At 34.6% G+C, this 21,927-nt stretch overlaps 1 protein-coding gene across 2 annotated transcripts in view; it reads left to right on the forward strand.

Moving 5' to 3' along the window:
• LOC113495597 (apoptosis-stimulating of p53 protein 2) overlaps positions 1 to 21,927 on the forward strand; it is a 264,952-nt gene that overhangs the window by 55,788 nt on the left and 187,237 nt on the right. The window contains exon 4 of one of the 2 annotated variants that reach the window (XM_026874390.1): positions 4,126 to 4,212. In XM_026874390.1, coding sequence (XP_026730191.1) covers positions 4,126 to 4,212 — 87 coding nt within the window. Of the gene's footprint in view, positions 1 to 4,125; positions 4,213 to 9,479; positions 11,108 to 21,927 lie in introns of those variants that run through there. The other variant, XM_026874391.1, reaches the window with a different exon arrangement.

The raw sequence follows: 21,927 nt of genomic DNA on the forward strand, positions 1-21,927 counted from the left end.
AAATACAGCCTGATCTCAGACAGACAGACCTAATAGGGTTCCGGCCATTAAGAATGAAATATAATTAGGTTCTATTATAAAACAAGAGGTGTATGAGATATTAATATTAAGACCTTAAAGCTTACATCCAGCTATCTGCAATCGACGCTCTTTGTATTTCAGGTAAAACGCCGCCCCACTAATATTTCACGGTTGTTCATAAATTATCTTATAACTTGGGGCTTCAGCAATTGGTTTAGTCTGTACGCCTTCGCTTGTTCAAACAATCAAGAACTGCGGCAGTCTCGTTTAATAGTGAACAATGACTTGTTACATCTCAAACAACTCCGCTAAATAAATCAGTAAAATTGCCTCCTTCAAACGAAGGGTTTGTTTACTTTGTAAAAGTCCAATTACAAGTATTTATGTTTGAAACGGACGGAGGTTCCTCGATGAAGTAAGGCGTATTATGGCGGTTTAAAATGTAATAACGATTAAAGGGAACGATATGAGAAAGCGAAGAATATATTGTCCCAGCATATATTATATTATATTATATTATAATCTGTCATGTATGGTTGTTATAGAAGATTGATGAGGACTATTTGTACAGCGCTATAGTTCCTGTTAAATATAATTGGGTTTACAAGTCTTAAGTAGGATTTAGCAAAACACCTTGCTTATTATTTGTATTCAATAAAAAAATACTAGTGTTAAAAATAAAAATACTATTCTCATATTTAGTATCGAACTTGAAACATAACATATTATTGACAAAAAGTCCTAGTTTACCATCAAAACACAAGTAAATATTCGAATAATATTAGCAGACTTAATAAAGTAAATTAAAGAGAAAAGTATGAACACCTGGTTCCAAAGAAAAATCGTTGGAAATTTGATGAAATAGGTGTGTCAACTTGCCGACGTCAAAGTTCGCGAAACGAGCAAACAAATTGTTACCGAACATTATTATTTGAGAACTCAACTAAAACTTGATAACGAACAATAAAGCTTTTTCCGTCAGATCGTCTTTTTTTCTGAGTATTTGTTCTTTGTACATTGTTACAAATGTTTCTGGGTTCCCAACACGATTACTCATTACGATGAATATTAGGAACCCATTTTCCGGCTCACATATGACTTTAGTATAGGTACCTGATTTAATTTGATACTAGAAATTTAACTAGGTTTCTCAGTAAAATTTAGATAAGATTAATAATTGAACCGACGTCATAGCGCGTCATCTCTTCAGCTAATAAGTAACTTTGAAACCTTCAGTTTTCAGAAAAATAAGCAAGATCTTACGATAATCCATTTCGTTGCACAGACCTATAACAGATTACTCTGGCACTGAAGAGTTAGTTACTAACTAAAATCCAACTATCTTGTAACTATGGTTATTGGCTACTTAACGAAATATATCTATCTACTCATAAACTAGAAGTATGCTTATTAACGTATCGACTACGTAATGTGTATTTTTATAATGATATATTCATTTTCGTAGTAAATAATAAATTTCTACTAAAATCACTTAAGGGAGAGTAAAAAAGAGGAGATTAGGCGATCCCAAATAATGGGACTACGGTAGGATAAAGAAGAAGAACATGAAAACTATTTACTAATTGAATAACATTCAAATAAATAAATTGTTAATTACATTGTATTGCCCAACATTTTCACAGCTGTATATGTGTCATGATTGAAGGTCTAGTCTCGTCCGTCGCCTCTAGTCGCGAAATATCATAAATCATTATTTTATTTTAACCTCGTTCCAGTCTAAACTACCTAAATATAAACATTAGTGAGAGAAAAAGTTGCGACACTGCATCAAATATAGGGGGAGGGGTCGTCGGAAGGGTTACAAGGTCAAGGTCTGGAGTCTTCAGCCTTCCCTTGTGCAAACCATCAATACTGTCTGGTTAAGCAAGTACTTAACATTTGATACTTATCTACCAAGAAAGGGCCTATGATTGTTTGTGAATAAAAAAGAAATACGTGCTTATATTCCTGTAAATTTTTCGTGTGACGAACAATTTACAGAAATACAAGAAGCGAAAGGTGTACAAAGGTACTGCAAATTGAATATTAGATTTTGCAGCTGAAATCATGGGAAAAATCGTGAAACAATATGTTATAACTACAATACAACTATCCCCAACTTAATTACTTGCTATAATAATATAATTAATTCTAATGTACCGTTACCTACATGAATTTTAACAACGGTCTGGCAAAATATCTATCGCCTAAAGGGCTTATGTTACGGGTATGTTTACAATAACTATTGTGAGTCTTGAATTCAGTGTAATTAGATGTTAGTTAATAATGGTACACAGGCCGTATTACAAAAAATCATAATACATCATAAGGCTGGATCCTTGCATACGAAAACTTGTGCACAAAAGACATTTTCAATTAGTTTACTAAAGCAGTTTTTCAGACGAGCAATCTCTACAAGCATTAATCTTTCTGAAATCTTTTATCTGAAGTAACCCGAAGTGGGAAGGTCCTAGGCAAGCAAATATGTCCTAAAACGATATTAATGAGTACCTCAAACCAAGGTTCATTATACCCTAATTATATCCGTATCAGTCTATTTACCCGGGACGGTTATTTTAATCAAACAATAAGACGAATCTGTTTTGTGTGCCGACGAAGGTTCCTCTTGAGACTTAATGAGTTCAATTCAAACGTTGAGAAAAAGCCAGTCAAGTGATAATCAGAATCTAGCACAGAGGGTTCCGTATTCATTATCTATATAAACCGGTCAAGTACGAGTCGGACTCGCGATACTGATGGTTCCGTGCGTACCGGTTGTCCCAACAAAGACTGTAACCACTATCGCAAAACCTCGTTTTTTCTTATTTCTTGTTTTTATAGGTGGTATCAGGCAATTGAAATTTTCCAGCTGCCTAGCTATCAGAGGTTCATGAAATCGTTATATTCTGGAAGGACAGATGGACAGAAGACGGTTAGACAGTGCTGCTACAGTGATAGGGTTCCATTTTAGCTTTTTGGTACGAAATCCAAAAACAAAAAAAAATGTTTTTTTGTAGAATCTCTTTCATAGAATTTGTGCAAAAATTGGAAGCAGACAAACAGATATGGAAGGCTAAGCAATAGGATCCTGTTTATAATTTTTGTGAGGATCTCTAAACAGAAAACTTGGTTTATTATTCTTTCGCGATTTTAAAAGCCAGGCAATCTGTTCTGTCGTAATGAAAGCTACCTTGTTTGTTGTTTGAGTGACATTCTCTTAAATTATCAAGTATTTTATCATTGAAACGCTGTCTTTTTAATTATGTTGGTACTGTTGTGTTGATATTATGTTCATTTTTCTTTTCTTTCATTACGTGAGGTTCTGTAAAAATAGGTTTGTTTAGACAAAGAGTGTTTACTTAGCACAGATTTTAAGAAACTCTTTTTTATTGCTTGTATTAAACTTTATTCAGTTGATATTTTGAAAAGTTTTTTTTTTGGTATAAGTTTATTTTATGAAATATTAAAAAAATAAGACACTAAGGTATTCGTGTATTCAGTACATGTTGTTTGTGATGTTAGCTTAATTTATCTACAATATGTATGTATTAAAATATGTAAGTATGTTCAGTTGTCTCGTACTTATAACAAAAAATTGTTTGGTTTAGATGACGTTGCGTGAAAGTTGTTGTTGGATTTAATATTTTATTACATTATATCACTATGCTGAATACACCAAGACCCTAGGCTGCGAATATTTTATAACAAGAATAGCCAGAAAAACTGACATTGCTATTCCAAAAAATGTGTATGAAACATTACGTTATTTCCGACACCAAAATATTTGATCATTTTTAGAAACTCTTTGAAAGCTTTCAAATACATTAGGTATATCAAAACAATTCATATAGTGATTGTTTTTCTGTAGCTATTTTTTGTTATGTATTTATGTAAGATAGATTTCGGCGTGCAATTGGGGAGACCTTTGTCCAGCAGACGAATATGGGCTGACGATAAATATGTTGATGTTCAACTTTTTATCACGCATGATGTGATTTCCTAGAAATAAAAAAGCATAGGATTTTGTTTATTATGCAGTCCATATAAGCATGCATTGCATTGTATTATTCCTTCAAATCTATTAAACATTTTTTTTGTCCACAGTGCACGTGCTGCGCGATACAGAACTGCCTCTGGAAGTGGCCTCAGCGTTGGGACCTGACGTGCAGTTTGTACTCAAGTATATCGAAGGTAAGAACTAAATATTTTATGAACATGTTGTCTTTTAATACATAGTCGAGTGGAGGATTGAAGTATGCGGCAAGCATATGAATAGAAATCGACTGATGTTTAGAGGAATAGAAAGTCTTAATCGTGTGTTAGAATCACTGTTTAGGATTAGAACAATAAATGGATGATTGGTAAAGTGATGTGATGACAATATGGTGATGTGTACATAAACCGCTAGAAATCAAAAGAATAACAGTAAATATACATTCCATAGAAACTTCTATTATTTACATTGACTTCATAAGACTAGACAATTAGGTAGCGAGAATTATAATGAGAGATATGTACATTGTACATGAACTAATTATTCAAAACAAACCCTGCACTATTTCGTCTGATTAAATATAGAATACGTACTGTAAAAACAACTGACATTCTATCCAATTTATGCTTAAATCACCATTCACATTTACATTATTCCTCTTTAATAATTTGGAATATTCCAGCTCAAAATTGGCAAATTAAATATATATAATAATAACCATTAGAAGTCCACTTAAATATATTAACAGAGGTTATAAAATGAAACGTGTAATAATTTCATGTGGATTTTCTACTATTGGTCTTATGAATATAGAGAAAACACAAGCTTTGATTTCACATTGCTGCTTAGTGCTTACGCAAGATTCCTTTTCGTTATCCAAGTTTCCTCATCATGTTTTGCTTAACCGTTTATGTATGGGGTTAGAGTATGCAAACTCCTTTGTTTATTGCACAGCGAGAGCATGATGGTTGGCCTGATGGTTTCGTGGTTATTTGCCCTGACTGCTATACCGGAGGACGGGGGTTCGATTTCAACCCACAAATGTTTTTTTTTTCAATGAATAATTTGTCCTATGTCAGGGTTCTATTCTTGTGTGTATTTGGAAATATATAGGAATGTTTATTGGTTGCCTAGTACTCATAATACAAGTTTTGCTTAGTTGTAGACTAGATGGCGCTGTGTGAAACATGTGAAAATATTATATTATTGAAAAAATTTAAAAGCGCAAAACCCATTGTTTTTTTAGCTCCAGTGCAGATGCTAAAAAATAAAAATGTTTCCATTTAATTAAGCAAGAATGTAAGCAACATAACGTTTCGAACGTTTATTTATCGCGAAGTTGGCTGGTAATTACTTCGTTTATTTGTTCCTGGCCTTATTGAGGACACCATAAAACTGTCAGTGAAGAGTGCCAATCGAATTATCGCGTCTGCGTCGTGCGCCAAACATTTCATTAGTGAATGTCAGATAGACTGGTAACTGTCGCCCTTACCTTACGCTGTTCGTGAACAAACTGCTACTTTAAAAGCTAATGTTTTTATTCAGATGGTCTTAGATGTGAGTTCTAAGGTAGAGCTAATTGGTTCTGTTGAAATAGATGCACTTACAAATTAGCAAACTAAAACAAATTTCCGTAAGCGGATAGGGCAAAGCCGTTGACATAAGATTAAGAGTTATTTGATATGGTATGGCATGTTACAAAGGTAGGAATTTCAGTCTTCATCCGCTCATAGCATTGAGGTTTTAATCGTATTTTTGACCGTTTGCTTCAATAATAATAAGGTGGTAATAAGGCGAATCAATGGAGGCTCTTTGAAAAAATAGGAGATCATGTCAATCGGTAGTTCCGTATTTTATTCTGATCGATGCATGTAGGAAAACAATTCATCTATTAATCTTCACCGATATTGGACGTATTATTGGAATTCAAGACATCCTATAATTTAGTATAAGAGTTTTCAAGCGGAATGCTATCTCATTTCCCCTTTATTAAAAACAGTTGGAAGAAGATTAAAAAGAACAGTTTTTCTAAATTGGCTGGACGACGTTCGAATAGATTATTAGTTTTTTCCCGTTTGTTCCCCACTGGCGTACTAGGGACACCTAATTACAATATTTATTCATGAGACGGCAGTCTTATTAGAAAACAATGAATACAAAGTCAATTTATGCTTAACCGAGGACGTGAATCCAAGGCGGACGTTCGTAATGCTTCTTGCATCCAAAAAGCCGTTACCCGGTAGGATATTGAGGTACGGTCGGCCAAGAAAATGGTCTAGCACACCTTAAGGTTGAAAATCATTAGAGTCATAGAACAATCTTTTTGATTTTCCTATAGAATATTGTGTCAGCTATTAATGTCAACCTTATCGAGTTTTCACTTACGCATGAAATGACAACACTAGTAGATAACATTTTTGGCCGCCTTAACATTGTACGGTTTTTATGGTTCAAACTACATCAAAATTTTACTTTAAAGTGCTTTACTTGCTATATGATTATCACTGTGAAATTATGTGTGGTAAGGCGTTGTAGATGGATGGAATATTCTTTATTGTACAACACATCTATATGGGCTTTGACAAACACAAATAGTTACACGGTGCCACAATGAGCGTTTCAAGCAACCTTAAATTTTCAAATATGCAAATTCGGTCCCTCTGCTTGAATGCTAAAATGTTAGTACGTTCCTTATTGTCGTCAGTCAATATCTCATAAAATAAGTTTTTATTTTTTTTATATTTTTCTTGCATTGACATAAAATTCAATCATTATTTTAACCAGAAAATTATATTCCATTACATCGTTGAAGGTTCTTAATAAATTATACCATTTAATATTTATTTTATGACTAGCAGTTACCCGCGACTTCGTCCGCGTGGTTAGAAAATATAACTTAGGATTTTTTTTAATAGAATTAGTTTTTTGCGTTTCTGCCCTTGTAACATATTTCATTACTGATCTGCTCCTATTAATCATAGATTTATAGTAGATATATATCCTATTGCCTTCCTGAGTTAATGGACTAACACTGAAATATTTTTTCATACCGCTCAGTAGTTTCTGAGATTAGGGCGTTCAAGCGTGACAAACTCTTCAGCTTTATAATATAAGTAGGTATGTGTAGGTTATGTGCGTACATATAGGAAAAATTAAACTTAAGGAATGTTTTTTAAATAATATCATAAAGAGGTAAAATTTGTGAGTCTGTGACATTGGGGGGATAATCTCAACATATGCTGAACCGATTTCGAAAATTCTTTTACTAATAGAAAGTCATGTTATTTTTTTTTTGCACCTCTGGCAAGTCACTTTTCCTTCAAGGATTGGACAGGGTTTTTCATACACACTGTATATACCCAAACAAAGTCGTCTAATAGCGTGGGGACTTGGCAGCAAGTCCTCAAGATGATGGTAGAGTGTTTCAATCCTTTACTCACCGATCGCGTGCTTCTGCTGGTCAGAAATATGAGCCGGTGGGTCATTTTCTCGTGTTGTTTCTGGTCATGATAATTCGATACGAAATATATTTGTAAAACCTTTGGTTAATTTTTAGGCAATCATGACCAATGAGGTGGTAAACGTGGGCTTGCACATTCAATGTCAGCATAAATCGGCCTTCTTAAATCTGTTGCACCAAAAGATGGAATGTGAATGGTCACCGCTTAGCAGTCTTAATATTTCTGAAGGATTTTTTAATATTTCAATACGTACTTTCCCAACTGAGAAGAACATACCGTTTGTTTCTTTTTGCCTTTTTGTTTTATCTGATGTCGGAATCTGTAGCGCAGTCAATCAAAGGAGTATAGGAAAATGCACTCCGTTCCTTATCAACCTAAGAAAGGCCGCCATGCCTTGCGGCAACATTTTGAGACACATCCGATACATTATGTCAGATGATTTCGACATTGTTCAAAGAATGTCGAAGGCGATCAGAATTCAAATGTTCGTTGCGCTCTTTTTCTGTCTCTTAATGCCGTTCTCCAGTTATTCTTTCTTTCTGATTTTCTAATTGATTATGAATATCTTAGTGTGTGAGTTTTCGGTACAATTTATGTTTATCTCGGTCAAACTGTTGACCATCACGTTCATCACTTGTTTCAAAAGACTTATTAGTAGATATGCAAATTCGCTGAGAACTCAAGCATAATTTTCTATCAGTAAACGTCTCCGACTCGTGATACAATGCGTGACATTCACGATCAGCGGACTGTCGCGCATGTTCTGCACTTGCCTCTAGAGATCTAGAAGCAGATGCGTAGATACGCTGAGATATGAAACGCAATTAACGGTACGGAGCGAGTTGCAGCCTGATGTTCTCGAACAGCATCAACTCTCTCCTGACGCTCTTCGATAGATTCTTGGGACCTTATGATCCTCCATATTTTAGCTCCTTTGAAACGTTGGGAACGATTTACCTTTTTTTAGTCATGGTTATAGTTTTATTGCGAAGTTACCTGATCAAGTAAAATGTAAGTGACTGGTCCGCTGGCTACTACGTAAGTTTTATGACAATATATAAAACAATAAAGACTTCTTTTAATTTACTTTTCAAACTATGATAGACATCAAAATATGTCAAATGTTTGACAGGAAAGTAAGGTAAAGGCACCTAATTCCGCGGTGTTTTCATTATAACTTAAAAGAATATAAATTGAGTGTTTAATATACCTTTCTGTAGAATTGGCAATTTTTATTAGAAGTGTTATTTATCTTAATTTTGAAATATACTCACAGATTGACTGTATAAAAGATAAAAAATGTTAAATAGTGTAAAATGTAAAGAAGTCTGAGGCACCTTATTCCGATTTAAAAATTATAATTCCAATGCATTTTGTTCCTAATTCTGAGTGTAAAAAATATTTAGGAAAGGAGAAAGGCAAATCTCTTTATTGTCTTAGGATTTTAAATCAATCTTAGTATTTAAAAAGGCTCGGTATTTAAAAACTTCATTTTTTCCTCAATTCGTGAAGAAATACTCAAGAGTTAAGTGTTTTCGATAAAAAATATAAACCTCATAATATTTTGAACTAAACAAAAACTCACACAATATAAAACTATCTTCTTAACACTATTTAGCAAATTTAGAATGAAACATGCATTCAAGTAGCTGCTAGCCTTAAACTGAGCGATTATTAGAAAACCTACCTACACATACTAAAGCCATCATTAATTGTAAGACTATTTGTGTGTGTACATAAATTATTAAAAAAACAGCTAAATTATTAATTAAATAAGACCTTGCTTTGATAAGACCGTTTTTTTTACAATATCGAAATATGGTGCCTTTACCTTAGTAAATTGAATTTGTTATTTTTTCGCCTTTTCCGCATTTTTTTCGAATTTTCTCACCGTTTAAACCTTCCCTGGACTTCTACGAATACTTCAAGACTAAAAAAAGCCAAATCGGTTCAGCCGTTTTCGAGTTTTAGTGAGACTAACGAACAGCATTTCATTTTTATATATATAGATAGATAGATTGATAACATTAAAGGCTCATGGTAGCTGCCAGAGACTAGGTGCTAAGAGATCAATAAATGTTATACGATCGACATTCAATATCTGGTTTTAAGGAGTTCCTTAATTACTTTGAAGATAACTGGCAAGCAAAAAATATCTTATTTAAAAAGAGAAAGATAGCGTTAAGGGTAAGAATAGTTTTTTAGATTTTTAAATTCGAAAATGATCATCATTTTGATTGAAACATTTGTTGATCGAACACATCACTTGGAGATCTTAACGTATTCTGGAACGTTGCTTTTACACATGATCACAGGCTCTGAGAGTTTTGTATCACCATCAAGTCTTGAAGTAAAGCGGCATCTGAAGCGGCCGTATGAAGTTCAATAGTTAAGCAAAAATAAGTAGTGCATAGAATCCAGAACAGAATAGTATATGGAACTGTATCGGTGAACAACAAGTTTATAATAGAACGGCTATTTTGATCCACCCAGTTAGTTAAGAATTTGAAAACATATTTATTTACATAACATTAACATTTTGGAATTTTTGAAATGCCTCTTTTTGTTATTCACATGCGAATAAGATTGATTTGCCCACGCATTTTAATTTGAATTCTTCGGCTGATGTTAGAAAAACAAAATAAAAAATAGATAACATCAAACTCTCGTAAGAATTCCTGTCTCAATACTTTAAAATGTAGATAGATAGCTGGTAGATTAATATACAGCCAACATAAATTTTACATCACGTCAAAAACTTGTTTATTTTCTTGTCTTTAGTTACTATTAATGTCAGCCTAAACAGAAGATCGATTTAAACACTTCACGTTTATAGATTTAAATTTCGGTCACGCGTTGTTTATCAACCTAGAAATATTTAAATACTATTTAACCTTAATAAATAACACTAATTGCATACTCGTTGGATCATTACCGTAGCGGGGAACTGATAAAATAGCACCGAACAAAATACTACGTTATCATTAAACCACAATCAAGAAAGCACGCACACGCAGCTAGGAGAACACACGCACACACGCGCACAATTCACCTGTTGCTATGGTTGTATTGAGAGGCTTTGCGCAGGCGCAGGTTGTAAGTTCTCCCACTATACTGCCATAGTAGTGGCGCCGTCTCGCTCTCCGCGGACCTATGTGAGAGGGACAAAGCGTTGAACTTTGAATGTCGGTAAAACAGCACAGCCTGTCGTACCGACCGCCGACTGGATCAACGGTCTTTCTCGCGTAGCGGACCTAACTTAGTTTTAACTTAACGTTGTAGCGCAGCGTTTGTTTTATTCGATTTAACGGTCGGTTTTCAGCAATGTTGTGTTCAACACGTCACAATTTGAATTAGAGAACCGTTTGTGTGGTTTCTGTGACGACAAGTGTGCATTTTATGTGTCGGCTGTGAAATTCTGTTAGTGATACAGCCTTCGTTCGGTGAATGCTTAAATCACGCCATGTACCCCAGTGCTATGTAGGTTCGTTAAAAGTGCCAGTGCAAAGTTAAAATTCGAATTTGTGGTGGAGATAAAAAAGGTTTTAACACGTTATTCTTCGTGCGACTGTGTTTTGTGGATAAGTGTGACTGATAAAGGATTGAGAGATTGACTTCGGCCTAGCACAGGGTATGTACGCATGTACTTTAGTTCCAATACTTTCTACTATATCGATTTGTATCTGTCTACTAACGGTATCGGTAGTCGAAAACACCTTTATATGCTTCGAGTTTAATATCACTTATGAACGTCAAATATGTTTTAGATTATCATTCAACTTTCTTAAGGCTTCAATTATTATTTACAAAAATAATTATATTATTAAAACAAATCACTCAAGCCGTTTCGGTTAATATTAATATTATAACTAGGTAGTGAAGCTATGCGCGGCAATTCGTGTGGTCTGGGATTCGAACCTTGACACCGGTATTTACTATCGTGGTCAATCCAGTCTTATTATTTATGAGGAGGAGGAGCCAACAGGAAAGCTTTTAAATATTTTAATAATGAACTTGATATAAAAACTTTTTTTCGGCTTTAATCGTGATTGCATTTGTTTATGACGACTAGTTATTGTGGTAAAAAGAGAATCATTGCACATTAAATGTTTAATTATAACTAAAAATACACAAAATTTAAGTAGTGTGAAACTCAATATCACTTTTCTGTGAAGTTTATTTTACAGTTATCAAAACAAACTTCAATATGTCATTCAATGAAATGTTGAACTATCAGACGGATATTCAACATCCGTTTCACACTCTAGACTCTTTTTTTTCTACATCATCCTAGCTAAAGGGAAACGGGATAGATTAATATGTAGTAGAAAAATGTACCAGATCAGTCGCTTGCGCATGCCTTTATAAAAAACATCAACGCGCGGTGCAGGGTGGATAGTTTGTCACTCGTTGTGAATAATAAACATCAGTGATGATAGTGATATGATTCTATGCTTTTAATTACTATGGATATTCCTTGATGAATAAGTAGATGTGTTCGTCTTGAAAATATAAGTTGAGTATCGATAATTATTGAATTTGTAAACAAAACAGAACATGATAAGTGAACATTTGGCGGGAAAAACTAAAAACAGTATTCATCAAAGGTTATCTTTAAAATAAATGTATTAAAATTCAACAATATTTAGATTTCAACATTTGAAATCTTATACTTGACTGAATAAGTAAGAAAAAACACTTTTTTGTCTATAAGTTAGGTAGGTCAATTCTCTTTAAACTCATAGAAAAATATACTCTTTAAGTTCACAGAAAATAAACTCCAATAATCTTCTTTCGTATGGTACAAAGCAACATGAAAGTACAACAAATGCCAAAATCAATTGTTTCAAACAATATAATAAGACTTGAGACTATTGTAAAACCTTTTTTCAACCTAAAAAGCATTGTTATAGAGCACAAGAATCACGTTTTCCGGTAGCAACAAGTGCTTATAAATTTTTATGAAGGTATTTCAATAATTACGTATATTGCGTGATTAAAGTTTATAACGTTAATCCGTTTTCTTAATGTCTGTTTTATTGCCTATTGATTGTTAAATGTATACAGGTTTAATTTAATATAAAATACTTTCATATTTTATTCTTAGCGTATAACTTCAAATCAGCTGTGTTCTGAAGGACATTTAAGTCAATTAAAGATAACGATTCTGTTCTTATTTTAGCTTTGTATTATATTAAGTCGAAAAAGTCTATTTATAGTTCCTATAAATAGACTTTGTTTTAAGCTCTTCGTGTGCCTCAGGACATGGTTGAAAATGGCACCAAAGGCAAAATATTTAGTTTACCCATAACATGCGTCCCTAGAAGCTGAGATTAAGAGTTCGAGTTCCATTGCATAATTTACGAAAGGCATGACACCTTTCTAACGGAACATAAGCCTTCTTCAGCGATTTCATTATACATATCTTCTATCTTCTTCTAATATATAAAATTCCCGTGTCACGATGTTAGTTACCGTACTCCACCGAAACGGTTCGATCGATTTTTATGAAATTTTGTATACATATTGGGTCGGTCAGAGAATAGAACAACATCTATCTTTCATATCCCTAAGTGATAAGGGTTGCTCACACTAAAAAAAATATATTTTATTTTTTGGACGAAATTGTTTGTTTTTATCTTTTTTATAATGTGGCATTAAAAATACATACAACTAGAAAAAAAAATATTCCTCAAAACGACGTTTGCTGGGTCAGCTAGTTAAATTATAAAAGTAGCACTTGACAATAAATGACATTCAAAAACTCATTTTATACAGGGAGTGCGAACTCGCCGCAAACTCAGCAAGATGACCGCATTTACGTCACTATAAATAGTAGTACCTCATATTATTACCGCTATACACTCGTACTCTCAATTTCCCCAAACATCGTTCCTTTTGAAATCAACACGGTTCAATTCACATCACGAACAATTAAACACGAATTTAACTCAAAGGAGATACTGTGTCAACATCGTAAAGATATTCGACTAACTTCACCAATTTACTATTGTTCAGTTTTCAATAATAAATCCGTTGTACACATCATAGTAAAAGGAGCTTTATGTTTATGTATTATTAAGGTATATAATAGTTTGGAGTTAATGTCGAATTCGTGAGAGATGCCGAGTGACAACGCAGCACATTCCTGAGATGCCTTTAATTAGAGGCAGGTAAAGCCGGGCGCGTTGTGTTGTGTTGGACCGTGACATTTATGTCTTACTTGAGGGCCGGCCTGTCAACTGTTTATTCATAATTAGTATTTATACATCGGTTTGAATTATTGTTTATATGGGAATAGGTGAAATTGTCTTAATGAGCCTGTGCTTTTGTAGGTTTCAGAAAAAGAAACGTAGTCATCAAATTAAATGTTTTTGCAATCTTCATATTAAAGACTGTAAACAAACAATATTAACACTAATAACATAATTAAAAATATACATAGTCACATGAGGATGCGCACCGGAAGCAATTACTCCTAATTTTTGATTGAAATCTACATTCAAATCATCTTTATATTATATTTTGTTTATGATTGCAAAATTATATTTAATGCTGACACCAAAACCCAAAGGTATAGGAAGCATAAAAAGCAACTCCAATTTTTCGTTAACATTATAACTCTTAAAATATAAGTGTATCTTCCCACGCCAAATTTTCTTTCAATTAATAATGATTAAATTATCAATATCAACATTACCGGTAATTTTCAAACAGGACGGATATTAAATCGCATAGTTTTATAACCTAAATCACAAATTGGCGATACTTTCAATAATTATTACCGTTTGGTCATCGGTCACTTAAGATAAATACCACGTTGACGAACTCCGGACATAAAAGATTACAAAATTTCTAACTAACTGTGAACAATTATGTGTTTGAAAGCCGTTACCTCACCTTCGACATGAATCAAGGAACTGTATTGCTTTTATCTGTTCAAAGTTTATAAAAGGCCGACATCGATGTTAAGTTTGTTGCAAACGAAAGCTTTTCTGGAGTTTCAAAAGCAATTATGGTGAAGGAAAGTGAACAAAGATTGAGGAAACAGGGAAAAGGGTCGACGCAGCGCTGGCAGCGACTGCGTAACCCTCTGATGTTATACAGCTATACGTTAACCAGGAAACAATTCATGCTTAGCATGTAACACTTAAAATGATCAGCTGTTTTCTAAAGTGCCAGACAAAGCCTCACTTAAAGAATAATCAACGATCACTGACCAATGTTCATGCCCTTATGTTCTGGCAAATGCAAAACAAAGGATGAGTCGCAAGTTGCGTAGCAATTGTTGCCTAGCTATACAAGCCTTCAGACGTTCTCACGGAGAGCAGAGTGGCGGCCTCGGCGGCAGCGGGCCCCAAGAGGAATCTCGTGAAAGTTGGCCAACACTCGCTCAAGATCAAGTGGATGGGTCGGCGGAACCAGTTTTTTAAATCGGCAAGTGTAGGCAACGATGAGTTAGGAATCTACGGCGAAACCGGCCTCGACAACAGGTCCGAGGAAATAGATCATTAATAAATATACCAAACTAGAAAACTAGATTCAAATGATCGTTCGTGATAATATCGTGGTTTCATAAACCGGAACACGAGCCGACGCTCACGATACTATTTCTTGTAAAATGTCAACGTATTGTTCTTTGATATTATAGTAGGGAATTCATATTAGCAGGCAAATGTCAAGTCCATTAGACTTTTCGGAGGAATGCGTAGTTGTGGTGTGTCGGTGTCGGGTGTCGTGATTCACGCGTATGAGGCGTGCTAAGCATTAGCGTCCGTGCGGCCAACTACACGTTTCGACACTGTCTTGCGAATATTTAAATTCATTACAATAGCTCTCATAACATATAACAATAACAATGAGTACGTTAGGTCGTTTCGCCGTGGTTTCGCGTCGGCTTAATTGCTGTTCAATAATTAGTTCTGGCACAAATGCCGCGTTAAACGCACCATATCCGTAGCCGTGAACAGCTGAATACTTTATGTCGACCCATTCAAATGAATGGAGAAAAAATCTCCCATGCGATTCCTCTCACGTGCCATTGTGAATTGTTTCAGCTATCTAAATGCCGACGCTTAATTGTTGTGGACTCATTGTCATTGCTATCGGGGATCACACGGCAATGGTACTATCGAGATATGGCCAAAGTCCTTACCTTAATCTATCAGAGATTTGTTTGCTAGCTGTCAAAAAACAAAGCCCTGGCATTTTTTCTAAGACAATAATGACTTTGCAAATAATAAATAAGAAAACCTTTATGAATAATATTATTCGTGGAATCCCGCGATCCTGTAGATACCTGTACATACTTTTGTGAATGGGGCCGTACAATGGTGATCCTTTTAACAGACCGTGCGAGATTGCATTGATTAGTTAGAATGGTGTTACGCAATAGTAGGTAAGCTAACTACTACAGTTAGTAATAACATTAGCTATGTGTAACCTATATCCCACTTAGTGGTTGAGTCTGGCTCATTGGCCAGTGGCAGTTGAGTAAACAAAGGTGCAAATGGTTACCAGCCAGCTTATCTCACAAATATTTACATTTAAATAGCTATTGGTTACCGTTCTGTAGACCTTATCTTTCTGTCTAATTATATTGAGCAATGTGGGAGTAAAACTATTTTATTGATTAACGCTTAATGCCAAACTTTAGCGATTGTTCCGAGAGTTATTTCGTGTAATGGCAATTGTTTGATTAAATATTGGGCATGATACTGATAAAAGTATGAAGGGTGATTTTCTGACTTTAAGGACATTTAGGAAGTCGTTATTTCAAGAAATATTAGGATTTGGAGTCCCAAAGATGGATTGCAGAACCCACATATTTGTAAGCGTATAAATATTTCATTTGGGATTAGACGGCTTCTACCCAAGGGTTGACTACCTACCATAATATGTAGAAATAGAGCCTTCCATATCTCAAAAAATACGTATTTCTATATCTAAAAGTTTTCTTCGATATTAGTAGAGTATAAATCGTGCACTTTCGTCTGTTCCCATTCTTGACGCACTCAATAAGTTCAGATCGCAGTACGCAGTGATACTAACCGATATATCATAAGCGGCTTATAACTCCCAACTATCTAGTCTCATCGGCTCCAAACCTGTTCCCAAGTGGACCAAGTGGTCCCATAAAATTAATAAGGTCATACAGACACCATCATAAATTTTATACAACACACTATTATGGGCAGTTTGGGGATTACCATGGGTTACTCGTTTAGAGTACTGTAAGTCGAAGGAATTTTATCTTTACAGTCTATTCAGCTAACAACACCTTTATTTCGACGCGTTAAAGAACATTTTTGCATGTCCTTTATACCACAAGTAGACTATCGTAACTTGTAGGTATCTGAAGAAAACTCCTTTACCTGATTGTATTTTCCCAAAAAGGCTCATCCCATTTGCACAAAACCTTTTACGAACGCAGTTTACCGTCGATACAAAATAACGCACCTTATCGTTAGGCTTTGTTCAGAATGTTTATTAAGTAACCCCGAAATTGAATGTTCTATCCAATTAGCTCTAAATGAATTAACGCACTCTGCATACACCAACTCCGTGACCTAAAAAAGTTTATACAAGACTTAGCTGATAGAAACTAAGAATTTTAAAACAAAAGTAAATAAAATCAGTGAGCTCCAAAGGTTTGATATCTCTGTCATCGATAGCCATTTAAAGAGGCGGAGATTTCTTAAGAGTTATTTATACACCTATTCTGTTATCGGAGTGACAGATATGGAGTATTTAATCGCCGTGCCACTAAATAATCTCTGTTTACAGTGATGACCGGACTCGTTAAGGCCTCGGTATAAACCCGACCACATTCTTTCACTATTGAGATTTCATTAACGCGATAGATCCAAATAAATCCATACCTGTTACGTCCAACTGTTATTTATACCTGTTCCAAGTATCGATATTCGCCTGGAAAAGTTCAGAATATGCAAAAGAATTACATTTGATGAAGTGATCGATAAAAGTTCAGCTGTATAACAAGCATCCTTGGGGAACGAGTAAATATAATACCAGGTAAAGTTTTTATTAGATACCTCCGTGATAAAGTTAGCTAATATTTTATGGATATTTATGAGGTATAATAAAGCAAAACTTCAATAAAATATCGAGCTTCTGAAGCACGAGTTTGACGTTCTTCCATTATTATGGATAGGGTTATGGGTGATATTTCGCTCGGTTATCTCAAATATGTTAGCTTGTCACTATGTTCATAACGAGCTTCATTGCACATAGTACGCAGTTCGCTACGATAAAAGACCTCAAAGGAAACATTTTTTATGTTCTCTGTTCTCCCACTCGTACCTCCTCCTCTATAAATTTTGCGAGTCAATGCGTTAAATCTTGCATGACATAAACCTTCAAATCTGTCACAGTTTAATGTAATTCAATACCTAAACGTGACTGTTTTATTCAAAACTTAACCCAATTAGGATTAAAGTAGGCTGTAAGCAGACAATATAAAGCGAGCTATTTAATGTTAACCGAGTAGTTTGTTGAAAGGTGTAATAGGCTTAAAATAACAATCAATTAAGTCCCCCTCGTCAAAGCAGGGCGACGTTTAAGAGTCAGTCGAGCAAGTAACCTTTAGTCATTAAAGGTGGCAGTCCTGTTTGACGAGGCGCGTGCCAGTTTCACTCACCTGCATTTTTTATGATTAACAGCTGTAGAAGCTATAGTGTAACGGTGGCCGCGGCTGCGCGTGCCAAATTAAGAAGGGGTTGTTTCTTTGTGTACAATTTACGAACCATACAATATTTATAAGTACATTTGAAGTCCGTTGACCCGTGTTTGCTGTAAATAAATAATAACTCTACTGGGACATCGTCTTTGGTTGGTACACCGGAATTAAGATTTACGGTCGTCTGCGACCTAACTTCTGATACAGAAGCAAACTTATTGCCCAAATAATATTTACTTATAGTCCGATTTTTAATTAGAGGCAGTAAAATGACAATTGCAACTGTCATTTATACAAAAAAGGGTGACCCGCTACAATAGTGATGTTTGGAAATCTTACTACGACGATGACATTTAGTCATGCTTTATTTTATTTGTATCAAAAATTTACTATTTCTAATAATTGAGCTTTTATAATTGTAAGTTGATATTAAATTTGTTTTTCATCCAACCACTGCATAATGTCAAAATTCATCCAGTTTGGAGTTGGATGCGCTCGACTTTTCTTGCATGGTAAGGTGCTTAATCTTATGCCAGCACCGCATTTGGCTTTAATTTTATAAATTTAAATTAATATTTTTATTTTTTTTACATTTAAAAACAGTCACCGTGCATGTCTTTTGATAAATTGTCGTAAATATATATTTTTTTATACAGAGCTAATTTGATATCTGAATAAAAAAATGTAAGCTCGACTAACTTTTGATTGTAATAAGTTGATTCTAACACATCACTATTTATTTGGAATTAAAAACCTGCCACACTGGAAATGTCATTTTACTGCCTCGAATTAAAAATCGGACTATAAATACGAATTAAAATGGGAGTTATGTATGAAAAATTCAGATTGTTGCTATGCAGCTGAGCCTTTAAATTGTGGTTGAAACTGTTGGAACGTGCGAGCAAACTGGACCGCGCCAACTTTGCTTCAAAAGCCACGTCAGATTACCAGATGGTCTTTGGTAAGCAAATTTCATGTGATCTATGTAAGCTAGGAAAATGTTTGCGCTCTCAATAGATATGTGGCGGAATATCTGATTGAGAAGCAAATATGACTGGGACCCCTGGACATAGTAAAACAGAAATAGTTTTGTAGAAAATATCTAGATGTATATATCATGAATCTGGAAGTAGATATTGTACATTTTCGTATTCCTAGGTTACAGATCTAAAAACGTTATTTTTCCTTTCTTTTCTTTTTTTACTTTTCTTTCCTTACTACCTTACACGACCGATCTCGGATAAAAGTAGCCTGTGTGTTAGTCCAATGTGTCAGCTGTATCCGTAGCCAATTTCATTGACATCGGTAGAGCCGTTTGAGAGTGAATAGATAACAAGCAAACATATCGAAGTTATTTCACATTTATAATATTAGTGAGATTATGTGTAACAAAACTACTGTTTTACATGGAAAGGATAGAGATACTGAACACATCTTTTATTCTGGAGACTTTATGTATAACCATAGCTTTTTTTATTCCCGCTGTTGGTTTTCTATCGATTCAAGACATATTTTAATATTATATATTTATATTATTCAAAGGCTGTATCGCGAGTGCAATCTAGTTTAAGATCTAGGCCATATAGCAAGCAAAGTCGAACAAGGCAATAATAGTGAATATAATCGTTTCAGTACGTACTAAAGTTGTTATTGGATGAAATTGAAAGTGATTAGCTGATAATAGAAATTGAAATGGCGCGGTTGTGAATACCGATTCGATATGGCTGTTAAAATACACGAGAATCGTGTTCAAATTGTACCGACAAAGTCTTGTGAAATATTAAAATGAAAACTTATTTATAAATTCGTAAATATCGAGAAGGTCTTAAAGAACCATTAATTTTGAGCAAAGTATGGTCGGCTATCACATGGAAGTCAAGAACTTAATTAGATTTAACCCTTCATCATCATCCACAGCTCTTCTACTCCCATTGCTGGGCATAGGCTTACCCTTTTTCGAGCCATTTTCTACGAACCTTTGCCAGAATTTTACTATTTCGTCAACCCATCTTGCTCCCGGACCACCGACACTTAGTATCTTCAAAAGAACCATGAGTTAATCCTTAATAGATACGTAATGACTGCAGAAACCCATGACTCAGTAAACTCCATCAATAACTACCCTTATAAAGCCACCCAACAGTCCTGCCAATGCATGTTTGCACCTGCACTGCCAACGAACTTAGAACATTGATATTTTGATCGCGTGCGGGCTCGTACGTGACTCACACGGTGCCGTGACGTCAGTCGTTCTCCCCTACGTACTATATAGTAACTACACCAGTTTGATTATTTTATACACATCTGCCTTAATTGTAGGTAACGTTTTTATTAACTGTTGCATGCTGTTTTGTTTGCCTGACAATAATATTACTGGTCCTATTAGACGCATGGTGCGTTTAATAAACAACTGCAGGCGTTCGCAGGGTTATTAAAGTAAACACCTATCGACTGGTTTCTAGTTTTACTAGGAGTTGATTATTGTGAGGTGACTGTCTACTTGACCTCCACAGCCCATACATTGGGTCAATAGTTATCCTGTAATAAGACTGGTTGTCAGAATTGTAGGGACTTAACGACGCGACCGTTAAAGGTCAACGTTTTCCAAGGAACTAAGTTACCTAGATTTCTTGGTGTGTATATTGAATGGTCACCAATCCACGAAACAGTATTCCGACGAGAGAGAGATGGAAAATTACAACGTACGAGTGCAAAATGTTTGAAACAAAACAACGATTTAACATATAGGTCTGTTTCAGTTAATTGTACAACTAAACAGTACTCGGTGTTTATTATTTATGTACAGCAATACGTTATTGAGACGGCTAGTAGGAGTAGAATCTATTTAGACAGACGCTAGAACATTTGTTTCGAGTAAATGAAAAAGAACGGTTTGCCAGCATCAGCGGCGAGGGCACTTAGACGTCGACGCCGTGTTTCACTTGTTTTAATTAATGGTTCTTAATATTTATCGTCTTCGCATTTGTATTCTAGCAGATCTTTGAGTTTTTAAAGCTAATTGGCTCATTTGTCTTTATTAGTAGCGTTTGCAATATATATTTAAATATTGGGCTGAATATTGGCGTTGTGGTTAGGTTTCCATGATTATAAATTAATTGTATAGAATACATTTAACTTCTCTTGTTTATAGCCACACTAATAGTACATGTAATAATAATATGAGAAATACATTAGTTGTTTACATTTTCACAAATATAACGTCTCAAGTCAGACAGGCCTACAACAAAATATGATATTCGAAAATGTGCTCGAAATTCCAAGAAAACGTAATTTACGAATAAATATTGACCTAAATTCAAATATAGGTGTTTATACGAAGATGATGACTCACATCCACGTGTCGCTCCACTATGTAAGAGTATTTGAAATAGTAGCTTATCTCAAGATAAGAATTTATTACCTTATACGTATTGTATAGCGATTACATTAGAATTTTTATGCCACGCGACGTCTGGCGAAGAAAAATGGTTTTCTCGAATATTAAATCAGGCGTTTTCTATATATTTACTTTGTATTTGAATTTCAAATGACGTAAACCTTTTATTATTTGTCTTACTACTGGATTTACTGCGTGATATTGCAATATTGATACGAAAATCTTATACATAATACAATGCGTCAGTTGTGATATTGTTTACGGGGTTTGTATACCTTGTATTGTCGACATAGCAACAATACCCATGGAAATACCAACAATTAGCTTACACGAGTACGAGGCTTCACTATTCGTG

The sequence above is a fragment of the Trichoplusia ni genome, chromosome 7, assembly GCF_003590095.1.
Source record: "Trichoplusia ni isolate ovarian cell line Hi5 chromosome 7, tn1, whole genome shotgun sequence".
In the NCBI taxonomy this organism is placed as follows: Eukaryota; Metazoa; Arthropoda; class Insecta; order Lepidoptera; family Noctuidae; genus Trichoplusia; species Trichoplusia ni.